Source organism: Lissotriton helveticus, chromosome 4_1, assembly GCF_964261635.1.
Source record: "Lissotriton helveticus chromosome 4_1, aLisHel1.1, whole genome shotgun sequence".
In the NCBI taxonomy this organism is placed as follows: domain Eukaryota; kingdom Metazoa; phylum Chordata; class Amphibia; order Caudata; family Salamandridae; genus Lissotriton; species Lissotriton helveticus.
In genome coordinates this window covers 419,039,147-419,060,877 of record NC_136063.1, presented here as the reverse complement: position 1 = coordinate 419,060,877, position 21,731 = coordinate 419,039,147, and the positions used below count along the sequence as shown (strand labels likewise).

General features: G+C 53.3%; 1 protein-coding gene across 4 annotated transcripts in view; it reads left to right on the top strand.

Moving 5' to 3' along the window:
* Positions 1-21,731, top strand: part of VPS13B (vacuolar protein sorting 13 homolog B) — a 3,181,000-nt gene that overhangs the window by 3,009,242 nt on the left and 150,027 nt on the right. For 3 of the 4 annotated variants that reach the window (XM_078686964.1, XM_078686963.1, XM_078686966.1), the window contains exon 49: positions 19,721-19,922. In XM_078686964.1, the coding sequence (XP_078543090.1) occupies positions 19,721-19,922 (202 nt within the window). The remainder of the gene's footprint in view (positions 1-19,720; positions 19,923-21,731) is intronic. The other variant, XM_078686965.1, reaches the window with a different exon arrangement.

Genomic DNA, 21,731 nt, shown 5'->3' with positions numbered 1-21,731 from the left:
ACGCCGCCCTCGCGCGCTGACGTTAGTTCTTTTTTTTCCATGCCAGCTAGCACAGATCCGGGAAGAGCAGCACTCTTAGTCATTTTTTGACTAACTTTTTGGTCTATTTGAGATCTCTTTTTCGAGTCAACTTCGACTCCTGGTGCCGTAGGGATGCCTGTCTTCAAGCCTTGCGACGCCTATCGCTGCCTGATGTCGGTGACCGACCCCCACCTCCAGTGTCTCTATTGCCTCGAGCCGACTACGAAGACAAGTCATGCCCCGACTGCCGGGCCTTGACTTCGAAAGCTAGGCGGGAGCGGGCTCGCAAGCTACTCGAGATCCGGCAGTTATCGCTCGTCGAGTCATCGCCAGCACTCGTCGGGCTCCAAGTCCTCCGGTAAGTCAAGGCACTCCAAGAAGAAGTCAAAGAGTCGACATCGCTCTTCAGACTCCCCTCGCCGTTCACGCGACGCGGCTGAGGGTTCGGGCGACACCGCCCACGCGGCTCTGTCGGAGCCGCAGGCGCCGCCTCCAGGCCCATACCCTCCGGTCCCTGGCCTGCGAGCGATGCCGAGGAAATTCGTGATTTCCTCATTGCCATGAGGACTCACTTCCCTCTGTTGAGGCCTGCCTGCACGCCTTCGGGCCCCGCAGACCCGACTTGGGGCCTTGGTGGGCCGGTGGCTCCGGCCCCGACGCTGTCGGGTGCTTCGGCGCCGTCGTCGACTTCTGTCCGGACGCCGCAGGCCCCGTGGGATCTGTGCCTGGATCCCGGTCGACGCCAGTTGACCTTACGACTCCTCCGCTGGCACCAACCCCAATGGTGTCGCTCCCGGCGCCGTCCTCGGACGACGTCGGCCCCAGTTTCAGCCCTGGTCCGGGTCCAGCATCGGAACGGCGCCGATGGGTGAGGCCTTCACCTACCACCCAGCTCCGTCATTCCAGCCTGTCTACCAGGACACAGGTGAAGGGGAGGACTGGGAGGGGTCTGAGGACCCTCTGGCACAGCAGTGCCAGTTGAGCCAGGACTGGGCAGATGAGCTAGGGGAGGCCAGTGGTTTGGACACCTCGCCCGATACTGGATTCATCTCTCCTTCCTCCGTGGCTACAGAGGAGTGTGCTACCTATGGTGTGGTGTTGCGCAGGGCAGCCAAGGCCTTGGCTCTTGAACTCCCTGCTGCGGCCATGAGGACTAACCTCTTCACTGAGGTGCTTCAGTCGCCAGTAAGCTCCTCTTCGAAGCCTCTACTGCCGTTCAATGAGGCCTTAACGGACGTTCTGATGGGCACCTGGTCCAAGCCCTCCACAGTGGCCCCTGTGGATCGGAACGTAGCCCGACTCCACCACCCGGCTCCGGGTGACCCTAGCTTTCTGTCCATGCACCCCACCCCCGAGAGCCTTGTGATCCAGGCTTCTACATCCCAGACCGCATTCTCCCCCGGATCGGGAATCCAAAAGGTTTGATAAGTTTGGGAAGAAACTGTTCTCCTCATTTAGTTTGGGGTTGCGGTCTATCAACACCGTTTGCCTTTTGGGCCATTATCCCCACTCTTTGTTGGACACGGTTGCGGACGTGCTGCCCCAGTGCCCGGAGGAGGCCCGGGCTCGGCTCGCCCAAGCCCTTGTAGAGGGGCGGGATGCAGCGCGTTATTCCATCAGGTGTGGAGTGGATACCACGGACTCGCTGGGAAGGGCGATTTCCACGACTGTGGCGGTTCGCCGCCACGCCTGGCTGAGGTCCGCCAATTTCTCAGGCGATGTCCAGGCCACGCTCATGGACATGCCTTTCGATGGCTGTCGCCTCTTTGGCGACAAAGCAGACGTGCGCTTGAGTGTTTCAAGGACTCCAGGGCTACGGCCAAGTCCTTGGGCCTGTCTGGCCATCGCCAGCAAACTTCTGCTTTTCACCCCTTTCGTGGCCAAGGAAGAGGCACCCTCACACGTTCTGCCAGCCACAGGCCGCAAAACCAGCCTTAACGTGGCCGCGGATGTGGTAACCGACGTGGCGGTGCCGGGGGACAACGGCAAGGTCAGTCCACATCTGCTCCCGCAGCATCTGCCTCAAAGCCTTCCTAGTCCGAGCTTTCAGGCCCATTCGACGGCAGTGGGGGGCAGGGTCCGCCATCACCTCTTCCACTGGTGCTCCACCACGTCGGACAGGTGGGTGCTGCAAATCGTCCGAAGGGGCTACTCCCTCCCCTTCAAGGCGAGCCCTCTAGCCATGCCACCTCAGTACCACCGCATGTCGGGGGATCACTTGCAACTTCTGCAGGAGGAAGTCATTGCCCTCTTGGCCAAGGGGGCCATTGAGCGTGTTCCTGGGCCAGAAGTAGGACGTGGTTGCTACTCCCACTACTTTCTGGTACCCAAGAAGGGCAAAGGAGGCCTACGCCCTTTCTTAGACCTCCAGAGCGTCAACGTCTTCCTCCGGAAGGAGAAGTTCAAGATACTGACTTTAGCTCAGGTCCTAGCTGCCCTGGAGACTGGATGGTAGCTTTGGACTTGCAGGACGCATATTTCCACATCCCCGTCCTGCCGGCCCACCAGCGCTAACTGCGGTTCACGTTAGGCCAGGAGCACTTTCAGTTTACCGTGCTCCACTTCGGCCTTACCAGCGCCCCTCGGGAGTTCACGAAAGTGATGGCGGTGGTCACAGCTCATCTGCGCAGATCAGGGGTTTGAGTCTTCCCCTATCTCGACGACTGGTTGTTGAAGGCGCGCTCGCCCCAAACAGTCGTCTCCCACCTCCAGACTACGGCTGACCACCTGCACTTGCTGGGGTTCTCCATCAACGTGCCGAAGTCGCACCTGTGTCCCTCTCAGATGCTCCTTTTCATCGGAGCGGTTCTGGACTCTGCGCAGTTTTGGGTTTATCCCCCCCGAACAGCGGGCTCGGGATATTCAGGCTCTGATTCCGATCTTTTCAGCCTTTATCCAGAGTTTCGGTCAGGTTGACGCTGCGGCTTCTGGTGCATCACGCCAAGTGGCGGATGCGGGCTTTGCAGTGGGACCTGAAGTTTCAGTGGGCACAGCATCAGGGCAACCTGTCCGACCATGTCACGATTGGGTCAGCGGCAGATCCCTCTCCCTACCCTAACCAGAGCATGTAGTAGTGACGGATGAGTCCCTCCTGGGATGGAGGGGCCACATGGGAGAGGCGGAGATCTGAGGCCTCTGGTCTCCAGCGGAGTCCCGGCTCCACATCAACCTTCTGGAGCTGCGGGCGATCCGTCTTCCACTGAAGACATTCCTTCCCTCTGTCCAGGGAAGTGTAGTGCAGGTGTTAATGGACAACACCACCGCCATGTGGTACTGCAACAAACAAGGCGGGGTGGGGTTCTGGACCCTTTGTCAGGAGGCTCTGCATCTCTGGACATGGCTGGAACACCAAGGCGTCACCCTGGTGGTTCAACACCTGGCAGGTTCCCTGAACGCCAGGGCGGACAAACTCAGCCGACGGTGCATAATGGATCACAAATGGCGTCTGAACTCGGACGTGGCGCAAGGTCTCTTTTGGCAGTGGGGAGAGCCTTGGTTAGATCTATTCGCCACCGAAGAGAACGTGCAATGTCATCAGTTTCCAAGGCGGCACTCGCTCGGAGACGCGAGTGGAGCTGCGGTCTGTTGTACGCCTTTCCGCCTTTACCACTTCTGCCCAGAGTGCTGAAGAAGATCCGGCGAGACCGGGCCCAAGTTATCCTTGTGGCTCCGGACTGGGCACGAAGATACTGGTATCCCGAGCTACTCAGCATGTCAGTCGACCCCCTGATTCGTCGGCCTCTTCAGGAGGACCTTCTGTCCCAGCAGCAGGGGGCGGTCCTCCACCCGAACCTGTCCAGGCTCCACCTACATGCGTGGAGATTGAGCGGCGACAGTTGAGGTCATTTGACTTGCCTCCTGAAGTCTGTGATGTGATTCTGGCAGCCAGTCATCCCTCCACAAAATCGGTATACGTCTGCAGGTGGAACAAATTTGTGGCATGGTGCACAGTAGGGGCTGTGGATCAACTCTCTGCCCCCTTTCAGAGGTTCTCCTCTTTCTTCTTTCTCTTTCCCAGAAGGGCTCTGCTCTAGGCCATTTCAGCCTTCTCGAGGCTTCCTGATCAGCCTTCTCTTTTCAAGTCCCCTGTTGTGAATAGATTCTTGAAAGGCATCACACACATGTTTCCTCCTGTTCCTTTCATGATGCATCAGTGGGACTTGAACCTTGTACTGACTTATCTGATGTGCGCTCCCTTTGAGCCACTTCATAACTGTCCTCTACATCTTCTGACTCTTAAAACTGCATTCCTGGTTGCCATCACCTCTGTCAGGAGAGTGAGTGAGCTCCAGGCTCTATCTTCTAAACCTCCTTTCCTCTCTGTCCATCCGGACAAGGTTGTTCTGAGGTCTCGTCCTTCTTTCCCGCCCAAGGTGGTTACAGCCTTTTCATATCGGCAGTCCATCACCTTGCCCACCTTCTTTCCACCTCCGCATTCTTCGAAAGAGGAAGAGAGGCTCCACCGTCTGGACCCAAACGTGCGCTCTCCTTCTATCTAGACCGCACACGCCAGTTCCGGATGGACGACCAGCTCTTTGTTGGGTACCGCCCCACCCATCCTCCCAGTTCTGCGTACCGATATTTAGGGTTAAGTTCTCTCCCCTTGAGGGCCCTAGTTTCATGGCACCAGTGTCGGTTTCTTGCATGGCTCTGCGTTCCTAGCGCGGAAAGCTATGTACAGAACTTACGTCAGCGCGCGAGGGCGGCATCTTAGTACTCCGACGACGTCATCCCGGCGATCATGACGCCGCCGACGGACTTGGAGCCACAGATGACGCCTAGCGACGCGCAGAGGTACTGCTGATGAAAACTTCCGGATCCAGTCTAACGCCTGGGGATATTCTAAGGTAAGGAATCTAACACTAACTAATGTTTCTTACAGATATATTGTTACCGAAGGTAAGTAACTTGTGTGACTCTATGCCTCAGAGCTGTGCGCAGGTTCACGTTACACATTCGTGGCACCAACCCATGCTTTTTGAAGCACACAGCCCGATTGAGATGGATAATACTAGGCCAACTCTACTCAACATGATGCCTTGAATGCCCATCACATGACCCACAGACGACCAGCTCTTTGTTGGTTACGTGGGCGCTAAGAAGGGATGGGCGGTGCACAAGTGGACCATCTCTCGGTGGGTCGGTTTGTGCATCAAGGTTTGCTACTCCTTGGCGAAAAAGGAGCCTCCTATGGGGCTACGCGCCCATTCCACTCGGGCCACGGCGGCTACTACAGCCCTGGGTCGGGGATTCCCCCTGCAGAACATCTGTCAGGCAGCTACGTGGGCCTCGCTGCACACGTTTGCTAAGCACTACTGCCTGGGCAGCCAAGTCCGGAGAGGCTTTTTCGGCCGTTCCGTTCTCCAGGACTTTCTGGTGTGATCTTGGTTCGCAGACCCACCACCGGGTTGGTATTGCTGTGGTATCTATTCTAAGGTAAGGAATCTAACACTAACCTGTTTCTTTCAGATGTACAAGTTACTTACCATCGGTAATGATATATCTGTAAGAAACATAAGTTAGTGTTAGATTCCTTACCGCCCCACCCATCCTCCCCATTCTGCAAACCGATATCTAGGCTTAAGGACATCCCTTTCAGGGCCCTAGTTTTATGGCACCAGTGTCGGTTTCTATCATGGCTCTGTGTTCCTGGCGCGGAAAAGCTATGTACAGAACTGACTTCAGCACGCGAGGGCGGTGTCTAAGTACTCCGACAACGTCATCCCGGCGATCACAACGCTGACGACGGACGCGGAGCCACAGACGACGCCTACTGACGCGCAAGGGTACTGCTGACGAAAACTTTCCGGATCCAGCCTGACGCCTGGGGATATTCTAAGGTAAGGAATCTAACACTAACTACTGTTTCTTACAGATATATTGTTACCGAAGGTAAGTAACTTGTGCATTAGGGATGATGTAATCCTGCATCCCGTTGATCCAACAATGCCCTAACGGATGAGACCTCACCATGAGCAGCTCGATACCCATTTGACTCAATCTCAAGGCTCTTTCTACGACGTCATTTCAATCACACCAGAAATTATCTCAGCGATGTCCGGGTGGAGAGTCAGAGACAACCTATATCCAGTCTACCTTTCCTCACATCAAAACCAGTGTTGGTGATGATGTTCGCCGCTTCCATGGAGGGGTGGGGAACGCACCTATAGGATTTACAGATCCAAGGAAAGTGGTCAGCTCAGGAACCATTGTGTCACATAAATCTATTGGAACTAGAGGCAGTTTTTCCGGGCGTTCAGGCTTTCCTTCCAAGGATCAGGAAATCGTCAATTCTCGTCCACACGGACAACTCCACCACCATGTTCTACCAACATATACAAGGTGGGACAAGATCTCATGCCCGCTCAGTCCTAGCGCAGCAGATCTGGGAAAAGCTTATAGCCAACAAGATATCAATGCAAGTTCAACATGTGCCAGGAGTCCAAAACGAATGGGCCGACTTCCTCAGTAGAGACACCAAGCAATGTCTTAAGTGGGAGCTAAACAAAGATCAGCTGTGAAGGGTTGTTCACTGTAGGGGGGTTTCTAACCCTAGATCCATTCTCCACATCCCTCAACAAAAAATGCAGGCTTTAAACCAGCAGATTTACTCAGCCGGTCTTTCTGGCCAATGTCAATCGATACTTCAGAAAGCCCTAGCTCCTTCTACGCTTAAGTTCTACTCTGCCAAACAGAAAGGATTTGTTCATGGTGTGTCAAGCACTCGTGTCATCCTCTCTCATCGCCTCTTGAAGACATTTTACCCTATCTCGCCAAGCCTGGCTTTGCACATTCACCAATTAGGGTACACCTGGCAGCAATATCCAGCTATAGGTGACATTCTGGTCACTTGTACTTGTGGTCTAACAGACTGGTGAAGGAGTTTATGAAAGGTCTCTTCAGGGCCTACCCACCCACAAGGCTTCCTCCAGTACTCTGGCAGCTAATCATTGTCCTGTTGCCGCTTATGAGTTCTTCCTTTGAGCCAATACACAAATGGACATAAAAAATCTTTCATGAAAGGTGGCTTTTCGATTGGCCATCACTTAGGCTAGGCGTATTAGTGATACCACAACTAAGCCCTACCTACAGTTTCATCAGGAGAGAGTGGTCCTTCGCACCAATCCTTCATTTATTCCTAAAGTGCCTTCCACATTTCATCTAAATAAACTGGTGATTCTGCCATCCTTTTTCCCGCTCCATCTTCGCCTGCTGAAAGAGCCCTCCATTTGCCGGACATTAAACGCTGTTTAAAGTTCTACTTGAAAAGGACAGAGACTTTCCATTAATCCACTCAGTTACTCATTGCCTTCTCTGCCCCCAGGAAGGGTCAGGCTTTGACACGGGCAGTTATTACTCACTGGGTCTCCTCAACTATATTCTTCTGCCATGAGAAGGCCGGCTGTCCACTTGCTGCCAAAGTCGAAGATCTGAAAGAAACAGGTTAGTATTAGATTCCTTACCTTAGAATATCCCCGGGCGTCAGTCTGGATCCGGAAACTTTTGCGTAGCAGTACCCCTGCGCGTCGGTAGGCGTCGTCTGCAGGCGTACTCTGCGGCTCCGCGTCGTCGGCGTCGTGCGCCGTGATGATGTCGCTGGAGTATATAGACGCCGCCTCCGCGCGCTGACGTCAGTTCTTCTTTTTTCCGCGCCAGTTAGCGCAGATCCGAAGAGCAGTACTCCGGTCTTTTGACCTAAGTTTTGTTAACTCTAACTCTTTCAGGTGCCGGTAGGATGCCCGGTTTTAAAAGTTGTGACGGATGCGACCGCCTGATGTCGGTCACCGACCACCATCGACTCTGCCTCCGGTGTCTGGGCGCGGACCACGACGTGGAGTCCTGCGTCGACTGCCGGGCCTTGACGAGTAAGGCTAGGCGGGAGCGGTCCCGCAAGCTACTCGAGCTCCGAGTGTCGGCCCCGCGTCGAGAGCGGTCCCGGTCCGGACGGAGGTCGAGGGAGCGGTCGAGAGAACGGTCGCGGAGCCGCCACGAGCGTTCCGGAAGTCGTCACCATTCCTCCGGTTCCTCAGGTAAGCGACACAAGAAGTCGGGCGTCGTCATCGTACCCCCGACTCCCCCCGACGCCCGTGTGATGCGGCCGGGGGTTCGGGTGGCCCCACCCCCGCGGCCCCGCGTGGGTCGCCGACGCCGTCTGCCCCATACCCGTCGGTCCCTGGGGAAGGCGCGTCACGCGAGGAGATTGAGGAGTTCCTCATGGCTATGAGGGCGCTGTCTCCTCCGGCGGGGCCTACGGCGCCTGCGGGCCCGTCGGTCCCGTCTGGGGGCCCGACCGGTTCGGGTGCTCCTGCCCCGACGCCGCCGGCGGTTCCGGCCCCGGCGCCGCTGGGCCCTTCAGGGTCGTCGCCGGCTGGTCTACCGGCCTCTCCGGCGCCGATTCCATCGGGGCAACCCGTGGTGCCGCCTCCGCGCGGTGCCGTGACTCCGACGCCGGTTCCGGCCGGCGTCGGGGCGCCGGCGCCGCGCGGCGCCACCCCCATTCCCTCTCCGAATCCGGTCGCGGAGTCGGACCGGCATCGTCCGACGCCGAGTCCGGCGCCGTTGGGGCCCCTTGGCTCCGAGGAGCCGGTCTATATCGTTGACTCAAACTATGGCGATGAGGACGATTATGGAGAGGGTTGGGAGGGGTCTGAGGACCCTCTGTCACGAGAATGCCAGTACGACGTGGACTGGGCAGGTGACTTGGGTGATGCCAGTGGTCTGGACGAATCGCCTAACCCTGGGTTTGTCTCGCCTCCCACTGTGGCGTCGGAGGCTGGGGCTGCCTATTCGGTGGTACTGATGAGGGCTGCCAAGGCCTTGAACCTTGAGCTCCCCGTCGCTAAGGTGAAGCCTAACATCCTCACCGAGGTATTCAAACCGCAGTCATGCCCACAGGAGCCTCTGCTGCCGTTTAATGACGCCTTGACGGATGTCCTTTTGGGCACGTGGTCCAGGCCCGCTTCAGGTGCGCCTGTTGATCGGAACGTTGCCAGGCGCCACCGTCCGTGTTCGGACGACCCGGCCTTCCTGTCAACCCATCCCTCCCCTGAGAGTCTGGTGATCCAGGCCTCCACTTCCCAGTCCGCATTTCCGTCGGCTCCGCCCGATCGGGAATCTAAGCGGTACGACCAGTATGGCAAGAAGGTCTTCTCGTCCCTGAGTGCCGGACTGCGGTCTTGCAACACCGCATGCCTCTTGGGCCGCTACAACCACTCTCTGTGGGATACGGTCGCAGAGTGCCTGCCGCAATGCCCGCAGGAGGTACGGGACAAGCTCGGCCAGGCTATGGTTGAAGGCCGGGACGCGGCGAGGTATTCCATACGGTGTGGTCTTGACACGACCGACTCGCTGGGCAGAGCGATGTCCACGACGGTGGCGATTCGTCGCCATGCTTGACTGAGATCCGCCAACTTCTCGCCGGATGTCCAGAATGCCCTGATGGACATGCCATTCGATGGCAGTCGCCTGTTCGGCGACAAAGCGGACAACGCGCTTGAGCGCTTCAAGGACTCCAGGGTCACGGCCAAGTCCTTGGGTCTCTCGACCCAGCGCCAGCAAACGGGTTCGTTTCGCTCCTTTCGTGGCCACGGAAGGGGTGGTCCCACACGGGCTGCCAGCAACGCACCGCAGAGCGCTCCTCAGCGCGGTGGCGGCCGTGGATTCCGCCGTGGTGGCGGTCGGGGACAGCGGCGAGGTCAGTCCACACCTCCCCCCGCAGCAGCCTCCAAATCCTCCTAGTCCGAGCTCTCAGGCCCTCGTGACGCCAGTGGGTGGCAGGGTTCGCCATCACCACTCCCGCTGACGCACTATCACATCGGACAGGTGGGTGCTGCAGCTCGTCCGAAGGGGCTACTCCCTCCCCTTCGAGACCACTCCTCCAGCCATGCCACCGCAGAACCACCGTGTGTCGGGGGACCACTTGACACTTCTGCGGGAGGAAGTTACGGCCCTCTTGGCCAAGGGGGCCATCGAGCGCGTTCCTGGGCCAGAAGTAGGGTGTGGTTGCTACTCCCACTACTTTCTGGTACCCAAGAAGGACAAAGGGGGACTACGTCCTATCTTGGACCTACGGAACGTCAACGGCTTCCTCCGGAAGTAGAAGTTCAAGATGTTGACTTTGGCTCAGGTCTTGGCTGCTCTAGACCCACAAGACTGGATGGTAGCGTTGGACTTGCAGGATGCGTATTTTCACATCCCCGTCCTGCCGGCCCACCGGCGTTACCTGCGGTTCACGGTAAGCCACGATCACTTTCAGTTTATCGTGCTCCCATTCGGCCTTACCAGCGCCCCACGGGTGTTCACGAAAGTGATGGCGGTGGTCGCAGCTCATCTGCGCCGGTTAGGGGTTTCAGTCTTCCCCTACCTCGACGACTGGTTGTTGAAGGCGGGCTCGCCCCAGACAGTCATCCACCACCTTCAGGTGACGGCGGACCTCCTGCACGAGCTGGGGTTTTCCATCAATGTGCCGAAATCACACCTGTGTCCCTCTCAAAAGCTCCTTTTCATCGGAGCGGTTCTCGACTCGGCGCAGTTTCGGGTTTATCCCCCGGAACGGCGGGTCCAGGCTATTCAGGCCTTGATTCCCATCTTTCAGCCGTTATCCCGGGTCTCGGTCAGGTTGACGCTGCGGCTTCTGGGGCTGATGGCCTCCTGCATCCTTCTGGTGCATCACGCCAGGTGGCGGATGCGGGCTCTGCAGTGGGACCTGAAGTTTCAGTGGGCCCAGCATCAGGGCAACCTTTCCGACCATGTCCTGATCTCGGAGGGCACTGCGAGACAGTTGCAGTGGTGGCTACAGGACCGCGATTGGGTCAGAGGCAGATCCCTCTCCCTTCCCCAACCGGAGCACGTGGTTGTGACGGACGCGTCCCTCCAGGGCTGGGGTGGCCACTTGGGAGAGGCGGAGATCAGAGGCATCTGGTCTCCGGCGGAGTCCCGGCTCCATATCAACTTGTTGGAGCTGCGGGCGATTCGCTTAGCACTGAAGGCATTCCTCCCCTTTGTCAACGGGAGTGTAGTGCAGGTGTTCACGGACAACACCACCGCCATGTGGTACTGCAACAAGCAGGGCGGAGTGGGGTCGTGGACCCTTTGCCAGGAGGCTCTGCGCCTCTGGCAATGGCTGGAACGTCAGGGCGTGACTCTGACGGTTCAACACCTGGCAGGTTCTCTGAACGCCAGGGCGGACGAACTCAGCCGTCGGTGCTCGGTGGATCACGAATGGCGTCTGAACTCGGACGTGGCGAAAGGTCTCTTTCTGCAATGGGGAGAGCCTTGGTTAGATCTATTCGCCACAGAAGAGAACGCGCAATGTCATCAGTTCTGCGCGTTGGAGTTTCCAAGACGGCACTCGCTCGGCGACGCCTTTCGGCGCGAGTGGAGTTGCGGTCTGTTGTACGCCTTTCCGCCTATACCACTTCTGCCCAGAGTGCTGAAGAAGATCAGGCGCGACCGGGCCCAAGTTATCCTTGTGGCTCCGGACTGGGCTCGAAGGTACTGGTATCCCGAGCTACTCAGCATGTCAGTCGGTCCCTCGATCCGCCTGCCCCTTCAGGAGGACCTTCTGTCGCAGCAGCAGGGGACGGTCCTCCACCCGAACCTGTCCAGTCTCCACCTCCATGCTTGGAGATTGAGCGGCGACAGTTGAGGCCATTTGACTTGCCTCCTGAAGTCTGTGATGTGATTCTGGCAGCCAGGCGTCCCTCCACAAAGTCGGTATACGCCTGCCGGTGGAACAGATTTGTGGCATGGTGCACAGCAAAGGCTGTGGATCCCCTTTCTGCCCCTCTCTCCGAGGTTCTCCTCTTCCTTCTCTCTCTTGCCCAGCAGGGCTCTGCTCTGGGCACTATCAAGGGCTACCTTTCTGCCCTTTCCGCCTTCTTAAGGCTACCTGATCAGCCATCTTTGTTCAAGTCCCCTATTGTAACGAGATTCTTGAAGGGCATCACGCACATGTATCCACCTGTTCCGTTCGTGATGCCTCAGTGGGACTTGAACCTGGTTCTGACATTCTTGATGTGTGCTCCCTTTGAGCCGCTTCATTCCTGCCCTCTCCGTCTTCTCACTTTAAAGACGGCCTTCCTGGTTGCCATCACCTCTGCCAGGAGAGTGAGTGAGCTCCAGGCTCTTTCTGTTAAACCTCCTTTCTTGTCCGTTCATCCTGACAAGGTGGTTCTTAGAATTAGACCTTCTTTCCTGCCCAAAGTAGTTTCTGCTTTTCACATCGGGCAGTCCATCACCCTACCCTCCTTCTTCCCGCCTCCGCATCCTTCAAAAGATGAAGAGCGGCTCCATCGTCTGGACCCAAAACGTGCGCTTTCATTTTATATGGATCGCACACGCCAGTTCCGGGTGGATGACCAACTGTTTGTTGGCTACGTGGGTGAGAAGAAGGGAAGGGCGGTACAGAAACGAACCATCTCTCGGTGGGTCGTCCTGTGCATCAAAGCATGCTACTCTTTGGCTCGGAAGGAGCCTCCTGTTGGGCTGAGGGCCCATTCCACTCGGGCCACGGCTACTACCGCCCTGGGCCGGGGAGTCCCTTTGCAGGACATTTGCCAGGCGGCTACGTGGGCCTCGCTGCACACCTTTGCGAGGCATTACTGCCTGGACAGTCAAGTCTGGAGGGACGGCTTCTTTGGCCGTTCGGTCCTCCAGGACTTTCTGGTGTAGGATTGTATTGGTTCGCAGACCCACCACCGGGGTTGGTATTGCTGGGGTATCTATTCTAAGGTAAGGAATCTAATACTAACCTGTTTCTTTCAGATGAACAAGTTACTTACCTTCGGTAACGATATATCTGTAAGAAACAGTAGTTAGTATTAGATTCCTTACCGCCCCACCCATCCTCCCCGTTCTGCGAACTGATACCTAGGGTTAAGGACATCCCTTTCAGGGCCCTAGTTTCACATGGCACCAGTGTTAGTTCTCACATGGCTCTGCGTGTTCTGGCGCGGAAAAGCTGTGTGCAAAGAACTGACGTCAGCGCGCGGAGGCGGCGTCTATATACTCCAGCGACGTCATCACGGCGCACGACGACGACGCGGAGCCGCAGGGGACGCCTGCAGACGACGCCTACCGACGCGCAGGGGTACTGCTACGCAAAAGTTTCCGGATCCAGACTGACGCCTGGGGATATTCTAAGGTAAGGAATCTAATACTAACTACTGTTTCTTACAGATATATCGTTACCGAAGGTAAGTAACTTGTTCATTATTCCACTCGGAAGATGGCAGCATCCTTGGCGCTCTTTGCCAGAGTGTCTTTACCCGACATTTGCAGGGTGGCGACATGGACGAACGTCCATCCCTTCACAATGCCTCTAAGACTGAGGTTATCATTTTTGGTAAGGATAGAGGGTTATGGGGAGATCAATGGTGGCCATCTGAACTAGGCCCTGTTCCCACTCCCGTGGATGAAGTCAGAAACCTCGGGGTGTGGTTTGATGACAAACTTTCTTTCACATCCCACACTAAACGTGTGGCTGGCACATGTTTTGGTACTCTGCAGTGTCTCCGACCTATTTTTAAGTTTTTTGATGCGGACACCAGACAGATTATAGTCCAAGCTCTGGTTCTTACCAGACTGGACTATGCCAGCTCTCTATTTTTGGGCCTGAATCAGGCAGAGTTATCCCGCCTCCAGAGGGTCCAAAATGCGGCGGCCAGGATGCTGGTTGGCCTTCCAAAGTTCGTCTCTGCTCGTCGAACTATCCAAGATCTCCATTGGCTACCTGTGGGGCAAAGAATTAAGTTTAAAGCTCTTTGCTTAACTTTTAAAATTCTTAAATTAGCTTCCCCTCCCATTCTTTCGCAGACTATCCTTCATTATGTCCCCTCTAGAGCCCTTCGATCCGCTGGATTAAATCTTGCCATTGTGCCACGCTTCCAAAAAGCTAGAATGGGTGGACGGTCTTTTTCAGTGCTGGCGGCAGCTCTCTGGAACTCTCTGCCTGCCCCTCTCCGTTCCATCCCCGACTTGCTCCCTTTTAGGAAGGCACTAAAAACCTTCCTATTTTCTACAGTTTAGTCCCATTTTTCTGGGTCATCACTACTGTGTTGTGTTACACAATCTCCAAAGCGCCGGGACGCCACTTGGCTGCGGCATCTGTGCGCTATATAAAATAAAATAACATAACATAACAAAGCATTACTGCCTGGACGCGTGGCAGAAGGCGGATGTAGCTGTAGGATAAGCTTCTCTGCGACGTCTGTTCTCATAAGGTATGAACCTGTTAATATCTCTTGTTCAACTATAATTGTTGTATTATTGGTGATTAATGCCTTTCGGTTACCTTCATTTTAAAGAATAATGGCGACTCTATATGCCTATTGTTTGTTTCTGCAATTACAAGTTCTGCCTTTACGTTATTATTTTCTACGTTCACGTGCATGGTGGGATGGTTCACCTTACCCGCCACCATTGCCATTTGAGAACTGCTCACTATTCTGATCAAAGCATGTGAATCTATAAAAGATACAATACTGGAGAAAAAACAAGTGACTTATCTGAACACTGTGGTTCTCCAGTATTGCTATCTTTCATAGATCTACATGCGGCCCACCCTCCTCCTCTTTCAGGTTCACCTTCCATACCTCTTTGGTCTTCTATTTACACTTGTGCTCAAAATCTGAGGTATCTGTGGCCCTGCAGGGGATGGAGACTCTATGGTCTATTCTGTGATTGGCTGAAGTTTGGATGTTTTAAAACAATGATCACGCCGGCGAGGCGTACACAAAGCAGCACACAAAGACGGCATCCGCAACCACCATCATCTCATCAGTTCCGCCAAGAGGATCTCCTTCAAAGACCGCTTCAACAACAACGCCCACAACAGCAAGGAGCTCTTCAACATAGTGAAGGAACTCCCAACCCCAGTTCCAACACCAACGATATCCCACCATAGCAAGCTCTGTGCGTCTCCGTCGCCACCTTCTTCCACCGCAAGATCTCCGACATCCACGACAGCTTCAACAACCAGACAGTCCCAACAGACACCGACACATCAGACGCGCCGCACACCATCGACCACGACCCCCTGACAGCGTGGACCAACGTGAACATCAATGGCACCATCAAGACCATGAGCACAATCCACTCCAGTTACCCGTCAGACCCTTTTCTGCACAACATCATCAACAAAGCCAGCAGCTCCATCGCACCCCACCTGTGCACCGTCATCAATCTCTCCTTCGAGACCCGACCTTCCCAGAGAGCTGGAAGCACACAGAGATCAACACCCTACTCAAAAAACCCAAGGCGGACCCGAGGGACCTCAAGAATTTCCGGCCCATCTCCCTGCTCCTGTTCCCAGCCATGGTCATTGAGAAGATCGTCAGCAGACAGCTAACGCACTACCTCGAAGAAAACAATATCCTGGACCCTTCCCAGTCAGGGTTCCGCAGCAACCACAGCACAGAGACTGCCCTCATCGCAGCCATCGATGACATCAGGTCCCTGCTGGACAACGACAAGACCACAGGCCTCATACTGCTGGACCTCTCCGCCGCCTTCAACACGGTCTGCCACCGCACTCTACGCACACACATCCATGACGCAGGGATCCGAAACAAAGCGATACAAAAGGGGATGATGGACGGAGCGCTTGAGCAAATCAAACACTCACCCCCAGTCAACTGATCTGGGTTTAATCCATCACCATTCTTTAGCCCACTCAGCCACCCCATTTCAAACATGGCTATATGCAAATCAGTCTGACCCTGTGCCTCATGGGAACAGTACAGCCCAAACTGCCAAGCCATGTCTTCCATGGACCGGAAACAAGCATCCTGGGACCGGTTTCGGATTCATAATCCTCATCAGCCAGGCTATATTGAATCCAGTGGCCAAGTGAGCAAGGGACTCACGTCTGAGCATACCCTGCCACACTTAGGGCGAACAAAGCGATACAAAAGGGGATGATGGACGGAGCGCTTGAGCAAATCAAACACTCACCCCCAGTCAACTGATCTGGGTTTAATCCATCACCATTCTTTATCCCACTCAGCCACCCCATTTCAAACATGGCTATATGCAAATCAGTCTGACCCTGTGCCTCATGGGAACAGTACAGCCCGAACTGCCAAGCCATGTCTTCCATGGACCGGAAACAAGCATCCTGGGACCGGTTTCGGATTCATAATCCTCATCAGCCAGGCTATATTGAATCCAGTGGCCAAGTGAGCAAGGGACTCACGTCTGAGCATACCCTGCCACACTTAGGGCGAACAAAGCGATACAAAAGGGGATGATGGACGGAGCGCTTGAGCAAATCAAACACTCACCCCCAGTCAACTGATCTGGGTTTAATCCATCACCATTCTTTAGCCCACTCAGCCACCCCATTTCAAACATGGCTATATGCAAATCAGTCTGACCCTGTGCCTCATGGGAACAGTACAGCCCGAACTGCCAAGCCATGTCTTCCATGGACCGGAAACAAGCATCCTGGGACCGGTTTCGGATTCATAATCCTCATCAGCCAGGCTATATTGAATCCAGTGGCCAAGTGAGCAAGGGACTCACGTCTGAGCATACCCTGCCACACTTAGGGCGAACAAAGCGATACAAAAGGGGATGATGGACGGAGCGCTTGAGCAAATCAAACACTCACCCCCAGTCAACTGATCTGGGTTTAATCCATCACCATTCTTTAGCCCACACTATGCTCAGACGTGAGTCCCTTGCTCACTTTGCCACTGGATTCAAGCAAGCCGGGCTGAAGACGGCTGGAATGCCAGAAACCGGTCCTCGGAAGCTTGTTTCCGGTCCAGGGAAGGCATGGCTTGGCAGTTCGGGCTGGACTGTTCCCATGAGGCACAGGGTCAGACTGATTTGCATATAGCCATGTCTGAGCTGGGGTGGCAGAGTGGGCTAAAGAACAGTGATGGATTAAACCCAGATCTTTTGACTGGGTGTGAGTGTTTGATTGATTCAGATGCTCCGTCCATCACCACCCCCTTTTGTACCGCTTTTGTCCACCATAAGTGTGGCAGGCTATGCTCAGACGTGAGTCCCTTGCTCACTTTGCCACTGGATTCAAGCAAGCCGGGCTGAAGACGGCTGGAATGCCAGAAACCGGTCCTCGGAAGCTTGTTTCCAGGGAAGGCATGGCTTGGCAGTTCGGGCTGGACTGTTCCCATGAGGCACAGGGTCAGACTGATTTGCATATAGCCATGTCTGAGCTGGGGTGGCAGAGTGGGCTAAAGAACGGTGATGGATTAAACCCAGATCTTTTGACTGGGTGTGAGTGTTTGATTGATTCAGATGCCCCGTCCATCATCACCCCCTTTTGTACCGGGATCCGAAACAAGGCCCTGGAATGGACCACCTCCTTCCTCTCCGGCAGAACACAGAGAGTCCGCCTCCCCCCATTCCGATCGGAAGCCTCCGAAATCATCTGCGGCGTACCCAGGACTCATCCCTCAGCTCAACACTGTTCAACATTTATATGGCCCCGCTCGCACGCATCGCCCAACAGCACGACCTCAACATACTCTCCTACGCCGACGACACTCAACTGATCCTCTCCCTCACCAAGGACCGCCAAACCCAACCTCCTCCCCGGTTGGATGAAGAGCAGCCGACTAAAACTGAACACAGACAAGACAGAAGTCCTCATCCTCGGCTCCAACCCATCAGCCTGGAATGACTCCTGGTGGCCGACGGCACTGGGGTTGGCCCCGACACCCACCGACCATGCACGCAACCTGGGAGTCATCCTCGACTCTACGCTCTCCATGACCATGCAAGTCAACGCCGTCTCTTCCTCCTGCTTCAACACCCCCTGCATGCTCCGCAGGATGTACAGGTGGATCCCGACAGATACAAGAAGAACAGTCACTCAGGCCCTCGTCAGCAGCAGACTCGACTACGGAAACACCCTCTACACAGGAACCCCAGCCAAGCTCATCAAACGACAACGCATTCAAAAGTCTCTGCACGCCTCATCCTCGACGTACCACGCGCAGCCACATCACCCCCCACCTGAGAAGCCTGCACTGGCTCCCAGTCGACAGGAGAATCTCCTTCAAACTCTTCATCCACGCACACAAGGCACTCCACAAGACCGGCCCAGCCTACCTCAACAGACGACTCCTCTTCTACGTCCCCAACCGCCAGCTCCGCTCTGCCAACCTCTCCCTCGCCACCGACCCGCGCATCCAAAGAACAACCACCGGCGGCAGATCCTTCTCCCACCTCGCCGCCAAGACCTGGAACACCCTTCCACTCAGCCTACAACAGACCCAAGACCTGCTGACCTTCAGGAGGCTACTCAAGACCTGGCTGTTCGACCAGTAGCGGCACCCCCCTCCTTCCCCCCAGCGCCTTGAGACCCTCGCGGGTAAGTAGTGCGCTCTACAAATTCTGTGATTGATTGATTGATAATAGGTTGCTAAAGGCTATTGAATTTCAATGGGAATTGAGTTTAAAGCTTTAATACAACTATTTTACTGTTACCGTGGGACTACCACCATGACGAGGGCGTAGATTCAACCATGTGAATCTTAAAAAGATATAAATACTGGAGAACCACATGGTACAGGTAACTTTTTTTCCATGTTCAGTTTTCTCACAACAGTATGTCCATGATTTCCTAGAGAGTATCAACCCCAGGTCCGCCTCCTATTTTGTTTTGGCAGTATTGGTGGATGGTGAAAGCAGTTCATCCATACCCTCGGTAAGGGAACTTGCACTTGTGCTGCCGTGCTGAGGCTGTGCTGTGTATTAGTTAAGCTTTCTAAAAACATTTTCGTTTCAAAATGTTTGTCATTGTGAATGGTGCTTTCACCTCTGCTGGATTTCCCTCATTACCTGACTGATATACTTGGGGCTAGCAAAGACACGTTGATTGTATCAGTAAGTAAACAAAATGAACAATATTTATTGAAAAGCAAAGATGCAAGTCTCTTTCATACTGATGTCAAATCTCACCTTGTGATATGCTCCAAATGTGGCACGTTGTGCCTTTCACAAAATTAGTGCAAAGGTGAGAAGAATCCTGTAACTGCTTATATTTTCTTAGTCTTAGGGAACATATTCCTAGGCCCTCGGGCGGTGGTTACTGAGACCCATGTAGATCATTATATACACGAAAAACCTACAAGTCCGTCCTGTATCAACAGTTCTTTGAAACAAAAACGGTTCTTGCAGACGAAGGCATATTTTGTAAATAATAAATGCTGTGATTTATCTTTTATGAAAAAAACTGCTTGCGCTGTAATAACCTATAAGTCTGATTTGCACCTAAAAGTTACACAGTTTTGAGAGGTAAAATGCGTTTTCTAGCCACTGATCCGATGAAACATTTTTTTGTGATTAGTGAAGTTGAAGATTGTATTTTGTGTGTTTAATTTCATTCTATAATCCTACACAGTGCAGCCTCCTTTGCCTCCGTGAGTTTATCCTGGATTGTTTTTCTTTGGCCGAGTAGTGGTGGTGGAATTGTGTTTGGCTCTAACCCTCTTCACAATTGACTCCTGTCATTAGAAGAGCCTGTGGCTCCAGTGGGAGCTGTTTGGATCAATTTCCTTCCCCTTTTCAGTCATCTCTGCACAAACTCTTGAAACCCAAGCTGCTATTTCATGACATAGGATGTTATGTTAGCTTTAGCTGTATCATGTGTACTGGAGTTAAACGCAGTCTGATAATGCTATAATAACACTTTTCCATCTCTTTTTGGATGTGTTTCCTGGAACAGCAGCGAGCAGTTAGCTCAGTGGGACAGCCCCATGCGAGTAAAGCTGTCGGTCTGGAAGCCGTGCCTGAAAACCCTGTTGGTAGAGCTGCTTCCCTGGGCTCTGCTTATCAACCAGTCCAAGTGGGACCTCTGGCTCTTTGAAGGAGAGAGGATTGTACTCCAGATTCCAGCCGGGAAAACCATGATACCACCTAATTTCCAGGTAAACCTGTACACCACATTCTTACTCCATATTGTTCAGATCAATACCTGATTTCCTCCTCAGATGGAAGCCTACCGGTTCAAAACATGTTTGTTGGTAACCTCACACTGGGCTTCATTACAAGATGTTCTGTAAATTGAGATTGAAATACGAAGGCGGATGTTAATGATTCCAGCTAGAACGCAGGCTCCCATGCACCCTCAGTTACTGGGCCTCACGAGTGTCCGGGCCCGGAATCAGGGACCACGTTGTGGAATAACTGGGCCCATTCCTACATATACTACCCTGTCTCACTCGTAATAGTGTTCATTGTATGGGACAATCATTACTGCATGAACCGAACACTCCAAAAAGTGTCCTAAAGAAATAATAGTATGTTAAATGGAACATGTACACCAATAGTCTGCTGTAAACACAAAACCATCTTACCGACCAATGCCACATCCCAGTTTAGGTAATTCTGCTACTCAGCGATTATCCACTAGAATTTCCTCTTCCTCACACAAAGATCAGACTCCATCCTATCCAATTACAGACCTCTGTGTCCAGCTGTTCCAACCGAAGGGCTTGCAACACACTTTCTCACAGCAGTTACTCAACATATAGGCAATATTTTTTTTGTCACCGACACGCCTCATCACCTAATTGATGTTACCATTCTATGTATAAATGTCAATACTCTTAGACACGGGCTGTGTATGGAATTTCTGCTCAAATTGCTGAACCAATAACTAAACATAAAGACTAAAGGGAAAATATTGCAGTAAAATTACAATTTCTGCCACCGGGGTAGAATAATTATTTCTGATATTGTTGCTAAATTGTGCATTGGATGTATGGCTGTCTGTCAGTTAGGAGTACATTGTTCTAATACTTGTATTTCTTTTATAGACACAACTCCGTGTTTCTCCACCAACATTCCTCTTAGTCTTTCCTCTTTCACTTCAAATCAAATCAAAAATATCTTTATTCGGATTTAGGTTATAAATCCATAAAAGTCACACACATACATATAACAAATACTCAGCAGTGGGAAGACATATCAGGCTAATATTATAATTACAAAAGGAGAGCAGGCCCATTGAATACGTTAAATATCCATAAAATATCTAGATTTCACAGTAGACTTTAAAAAGTTAATAATAAAATATATACAATCAATGGGCAATAGTTGTAAAACATCAATGCAGGTCTGACTTGTTTAAAATTCTTTTTCTTTAAAATTGGTACCAAGAAAAGTTTTCTAAGGTCAGAATATAATGGGCAAAGAAACATAAAATGTAACAGATCCTGTGGGGACTTCCCATCACAACTACAAGGGGATAGCACCTGACCTCTGGAGGTCACCTTTGGTCTAGCCAGCAAAAGATGGAAGGTGTTCATCCGTAGCCTCGTTAATAAAAACATTTCGTGTGAGGTGAATGTCCCCAAGAGATAGGGTTCTACAGAAGGAGACGTGATAAGGGGAAGATAGGCCCGGACACATGGTTTCATAGACTCCGCAGCCTCCCTATCTAGTCCCTTCTGGATCAGAAAAGCAGTCTTGACTGATACAATGTCCTTCTTTAAAATAGATTCTGGGTTGGTAAATAAGATACCCCTTCCCAGTTGATCAAAACTCTTTTTTAAGTAGCTGAACCAGGGAATTCGGGCCATGTTGTCAAGCGACATGCAATCTTTAAGTATTGCATGAGTAAGGGGGATATCCCGATTGACGTAATAAACAAACGGGGGAGGGAGAGGAGAAGTGGATTCTGTCTCCCCTAGAAATATGCATAAACAAAAGGAATCCACTAACAATGTTAGTGG